The sequence below is a fragment of the Heteronotia binoei genome, chromosome 11 (assembly GCF_032191835.1).
Source record: "Heteronotia binoei isolate CCM8104 ecotype False Entrance Well chromosome 11, APGP_CSIRO_Hbin_v1, whole genome shotgun sequence".
Lineage (NCBI taxonomy): Eukaryota > Metazoa > Chordata > Lepidosauria > Squamata > Gekkonidae > Heteronotia > Heteronotia binoei.
Window position 1 is genome coordinate 55,827,672 of NC_083233.1, and position 6,204 is coordinate 55,833,875.

The 6,204-nt window shown below is 43.6% G+C and overlaps 1 protein-coding gene across 2 annotated transcripts in view; it reads right to left on the reverse strand.

Moving 5' to 3' along the window:
- CCDC60 (coiled-coil domain containing 60) overlaps positions 1-6,204 on the reverse strand; it is a 64,880-nt gene extending 58,676 nt beyond the window's left edge. For both annotated transcript variants that reach the window (XM_060249387.1, XM_060249386.1), the window contains exon 1: positions 5,864-6,204. In XM_060249387.1, the coding sequence (XP_060105370.1) occupies positions 5,864-6,148 (285 nt within the window). In that variant the 5' untranslated portion in view covers positions 6,149-6,204. The remainder of the gene's footprint in view (positions 1-5,863) is intronic.

A 6,204-nucleotide genomic window follows, 5' to 3' on the forward strand; every position in this document is an offset into this window, starting at 1 on the left:
GTGCTGGGCACGGACTGGTTCCAATCTCCACTCAGCTGCAAATTATGGGCAGCAAGTCACTAGCTGCCAGCCTAAACAAGGGCCGCTGGGAAATACGCCTGCCTGAGCATCCTGGGGGAAATAACAAATGCAGATGGGATAGATAAATAAACAAGAGGAGGCAGATACTTTCAGGGGAGGCCAAAAATAGAGGGAGCAGGAACTTAGGGCAAAAGCCACCCTCCCACAGGTAGAATGAGATGTAAGTCCCAACTCTGCTACAGGATTATTGCATAGCCTTGAGCAAGTTGTTCTCAGCCCTGAACACTTCCATGAGCTATGCAGGGACAATCGGGATAGGCCCAGACCCTGAACTGACAAGCCAATACTGGGAAAACCAACTGAGTAATATCACAGGAACTGAGGACAAGGCAGAAGGACTGCCAGAAAGCCATAGAATGTACAAATCTATACTCTGAGGTGTTCATTTGCACATTTAAAAAAGACAGAAAACTCAGTACCGGAACAGTAGACCTGATGGTGGTTATGAAACCACATAAAGAGACAAAAAGCAACAGCAAACAATCCAACACCTAAAGTAAATTAGGCAGGGAAGATAAAGGACAGGCAAGAAATTTAGAATGGTAAGTTTCTGTGCGTCAGACATGACTTTCTGTACTGAGAAACCTATTTCCAAGTACAAAATTTGTGTCAGCTGTAACTGGCATTCTAACTTCTCAGTTGCGACAAAATGGTCTGGCCTGGGATAAAGCAAGAACGGGAACCTTTGAAATAACTTAAACATACCAACAGAATGTAACTGAACCCATTCTGAGACTGAATTCCATCTGCTGGTGGAGAAGAGAAAGCTGTAGAAACCTTCCCCTTGAGTTTTCCATTTGAAAAACTGACTAAAGTTGGGGCTACCCAGTTCATGCCAGAGATCTGATGATATCATCCTTTCTGCAGCTGAAGGTTGTCAGCAACTCAATATGGCTCCAGCTTGTCACACTGCATGTGCTGTTACAGACCCAGAATCTCTTGTACCCGTGCAACAGAACAAAGGGCAGAGCTGGCCAGAAAAACATATGTGGACACCTGAAAATACACATTCTTTTTTAAAAGTTCTAATGAGTTGATAAGTGGCTGGCTACTTGGGAAAAAGTTATTTCTCCCCAATATTTATTCATTTATTGCCTTTTTTTAGTTGCCAGTCACCCGAAGGGTCTTGTGGTGACTTACAACATTAAAACTAATAAAATAAAAACAATATAAAAACAAATAACATTATAATATTGAAATATATGGCTATCACCATACTAGAGCAAGGACCACAAATAATCTGAATTGAAACGATGGTTGGGTTTATGGTCTTAGTTCTGGCTTTTCTGGATGCATGTCTCCTAGTCTGTTGAAGTCCTGGGGTACCTAAAGAAATACTGTTAGAAGACTGTACCTAGGACTTTATCTATGAAGACTTACCTCTGATGGAGTGGATGCCTTGGAAGATTTTTGACTATTGGACTATAAATGGTTTGGCTATATTGTTTCTACTGTATATTTATGTGTGATGTTATTTAAAGTTTGTATTTACTTTTGCTATTAGCTTTAATTACAATTCACTCATGGTCTCTCCTGTTTTGTTATCCAAAGATGAGGCAGAATCCAACCACACCACGAGGATCTTTACAGAGTGTGCAGCTGGCATGGAATCTTGGGAGAGAGCTTCCAGCTAGCCTCTCAGTCCTTCCCAGCCATGTGACCTCTGTTTTGGAGAGATTCAACTTCAGGCAGCTCCCCCCTTAACTACTGGACTATTGCATCAAGGCACTGGGATAGTGCCAAGAGTCCTGCCTCCAGCAGCTTATCCAGAAGGAGGAAGAACTGAGTGTCATCAGCAGCTCCAAACCTCATGACAGTCTCAGCAAGAGGGTGTGTGTGTGTTAAATAACATCGGAAAGAGAATCAAACCCTAAGGGGCCCCACAATTCAGAACTCTCGGAGAGAGTCTCTGGAGGAACAAGGAGAACCAAGTGCAGTGCCCCTTTCCCCCAGAAAGGCAAGTTGGTTGATCAGCAGCAAATGGTCAACTGTATCAAAGGCCATTGATAGATCCAGAAGGATCTAAAGGGCCTGCATGCCTTTAGATGACAATGCTGGAACTGAGACGAAAAGTTAATCAGAGGTCAGATGGTAGAAAATACTGAGCAATAGTTTAAAAACGGTCAAAGAAGAAAAAAGCAAACCCAGGCACGGATTTTGTGAACTTGGATAAGGAATCCCTGATTCCTCATTTTTATCATTAACTGTCATTGCTAACTCCTTAGCTTGCTGCATGATAATAGTGGAGGACAAGGCCATCCACAAAAATAGCTCTGGTGATAGTATAAAAATTAGTTCATTTTCCCTGTCCACTTCTAAACTTCACCCACAGACAACTGTGGGCTTTTAATCAAACACGGCAAATGATCAAAAGTGTCAAGGGGAAAATTATGCCAGTTGTGCAGAGCTCAACTGCAATGAGTGACTGAAAGAGCACTGATCTGGCAGTTGGCTGGTCACCAGCTCCAAGCATCACATTTCTAGCCTCATATCACAAAGCACGGAAGACGTCATAATAAGAAGACACTGAAACATGAGACTAATGACTCTGTGAATGAAAATAAGCCCTTCCCCCCCCCAAAAAAAACCTCCTGTGCTTCTGATTTAGGATTTAGTGCTGCTGAATACAAGGCCTTTGATCATAACCTGTACTCAAAGCTTTTTTTTTTTTTGTAGCAGGAACTCCCTTGCATATTAGGCCAAACCCCTCTGATGTAGCCAGTCCTCCTGGAGCTTACAGTAGGTGGTGTACTAAGAACCCTGTAAATTCTTGGAGGATTGGCAACATCAGGGGTGTATGGCCTAATAAGCAAAGGAGTTCCTGCTACAAAAAAAGCCCTGTACTTAATTTAAAGCTGGTGTAACAGCCACTCTCTTCTTCAAAGGAACTCTAGGAACTGCAGTTCTGTACAGATGATTATATTTAGCCAAGAGTGAACTAGTCTAAACACTCATAACAAACTACCATCCCCAGAATTCTCTGTAGAAAGCTGTCATCCTTAGCCTTGCAAAAAAAAAGGGGGGGGGTAGCTTTTAATCAGTCTGTCTCCCACCTTCCACATGCTTACGTGAGATACATTAGTGGCCTGAAAGAAAAAAGCATCCTCTTGAAATTACATTTGTGAATATATTGGTGGTCTGAAAGTTAAAAAGAAACACCTCCTTGAAATCACAGAAACTTTCCCCCCCTGCCTGGTTGCTCAGAAGGAATTCTGAATCCAATGCTGGAGAGTAGGAACTTGTCCATTTATAAGGCAGTGTGAAACTGATATAAAACCAACTGATACATTTGCAGCAGCTATGCTCAGTTACATCTCCCATGGAGCCATGGCAACAGCCAAGGATCCCCAGAGCGCTTGTCTACCATAGAACAAGGGTTCTTCAACTCCATATTCAGAGAAGTGCTTAACAGGTGGGGGGGGTTGCATTAATCCACATAAGAAACATATGAGAGAAACACAGTTATTTCCTCTCAACAGACCAGGAAACTGAGCCTGAGGGAGACACGCCCAAGCCAGCCAGTGGGTTTATAACAAAGATATAAGCAAAACCCTCACCAAGCTGAAAACTGACATTTGGAGAATACAAGTGAGCTTCTAAGCCACATGAAGTGCCCTTATACCAAATCAGGTCACTGTCTATCAAGGTCAGTAGTGTCCACTCTGACTGGCAGCGGCTCTCCAGATTATCACACAGAGATCTTGCACTTCACTCACAGCCTGCTTTTAACTGTTGGGAACTGCATGCAAAACAGGCATTTTATCACTGATAAAAGCCACAACTCCTCCCTGTGACTCAGCTGCTTTCCATTCAAATGCACTTTAGCAACCATTTGCAAGTGGCTGCAAACAAGAGTTAAAGCGCATTAGCTAACGTGTGAAAGCGGTGTCAGTCTTTCGGGAAGAATTCTGGGTGGCTGACCTTTTTCCTATGCATGGTAGCTCCCCCTCTAGAACAGTAACCAAGAAAGGTGCATGAAACCAACAAAAGTTTTAAAACCCAGTTTCTACCTACTTTAATTTCCTTGTCCACAAGGTCTTCTTATCAGGGCCCCTGTCAAAGCACTTGACCCCTAGATCACTACCCCTTAAATAGCTTGCCATCTTTCTCCAGTGTGAGCTCAGAGTGAGGCCAAGGACCTGCAGCAAAAGCTTTGGGCAAAGCTCTCAGCATTATATGCACCTTAGCTGCTCACTTCCCTATGCAAGTAAAAAGGAAGTAAAGGGATGTGCAAGCACCTAAAGTGCATTAAGAGAAAACACAATTGAGGCACTTCTGTTGCTATTGCACTAGGGAGAAATGAGTTAAAATGTCTTTTTATTATTATCATTTTTACTATTTATTTGATTTAATTAATCGCTCCACCCCAGCTAGTGCCGGGCTCTGGGTGACATACATCAATAATAGTGTCTTACGGGCTTCTAAGAAGTGAAGCTCCTGTTGCTGGCCCTTCCACATACATTAGCTGCCAGCAAGGAGTCTTCAGGGACATATCTATGCAATTTTTAACAGCAGCCCCTGTAGCTCTTTAACTACAGGAGTCACATAATGCTAATGTTGACAACAGCAATGGCTTCGTTTTCTTCTACAGTTTCTTTGTGGGTGGATGCAGTTATCCATCTCACTGCACATCTGCTTTATGTACAGCACATAATTACCCAAGAGAATCCTATTATAAATACAAAGCAGGGCAGGAGCAATGGTGAAAGTACACATTGGAAAGGACAGAATTGTTTTGAGTGTTCAAAATAAAAAGGTCTCTTTTCTTTAAGTCAACAAGCCACCCCTGTGGGTTTGGCAGATGAATTTGCCATGGCAATTAACTCTCCAAACACACACACAGAGGTCTGCTAAGGAATCAGATCAGACCTTTTTAACACAGCGCTTGGAAACAATCAGGTAACCAAAATGCTGTTTGAGAAGCAGCATTCGTTGACTTGCAATGAATCAGAACTGCCTGCTTTACATGTGCACATCTCTGCAGAGAAGGAGGCATGATACCAAAACTAAACTGGGACATTTCATACTTCTTAAACAAATGCGCAGATTGCTCAGTTGGACCATTTTGGGGCAGCCTCAGAATAGCAAGGAGGGAGGTATAACAGAAAGTTATTGCCCAAGAAAACACTCAAAGACTGGAAATGCTGTGTTCTGAAAAGCATTCCAACTCTGCTGATCATGGCCAGCTGGCACCAGTGGTAACCATATCAAAGTTCATCCTTCCTCGCTGAAGGGCCACCCAAGAGATTCACAAGGCTAGAAGCAGAAGGTCCTGTTCCATTGACGAGAGAAGGCCATGCTCCTACTATTTATTCCAGGGTTGACCAATCCAGAGGCTTCATACTGCCTGTTACTCACAGTAGCTAAGGCTATTACTTCCTCTACACCTAAAGAGAACTTTGAGGCCCAAGCACGCACAGACAACTCACCAGACTAGGTCACAGCCTCAAGCCATCAGGTTCTGCCCTGAAGCCTTGAGGTCTCAATAAGGTTGAAGTCTGGAAAAGTAAGTGGAATCAGGGTGCAAGGGAACATTTGTATGAAATTCCCCCCTTCCTAAAGCATCTTCACAGGAGGAAGTGGCTACCAGCAGAGGATGCTAGTATACTACAAAGGTGCGATCACCACCATCTTAGCAACAGAGGGCCTGTTTCCTTTGTTCTGTCTTTTAATAATCACGGTCAGAGACTTTCCAACAAAACATCCTTGCCACAAGGAGGCCCAATAATTATAATAGAAAACACCTCCAAATGGAAAAATATTGGAAGAGCAGCACACCTACCGGGGGCAGTTGTCCCAGGCCATGGAGAGTGAGTCTTTTAGGTTCAAGGTAAAGAGGCTCTCCAAAATCTTGATAAGGTCTCCAGCTGGGGGTAAAGTAGCCTTGCTGCGTGACCTGCTTGACCCTCCTGTGATAGTTCTCCCGGAAAACATGCTCTCTTGTGTTGTCCCAGCAATTGTAGACGGTGCTGCTTCGTGCCTGGACTTTCAGACCTTTCTGGGTAGGGATGGGCAAAGGCTTGATCAGGACAAAGTAACGAGGGTCTGTCTTTGGGTTCGCTGGCATCTTTGCGTCGCCGCTCAGCTGTCTTGTCAAACAGCTCTTTCAACAGGCCCCAGCTT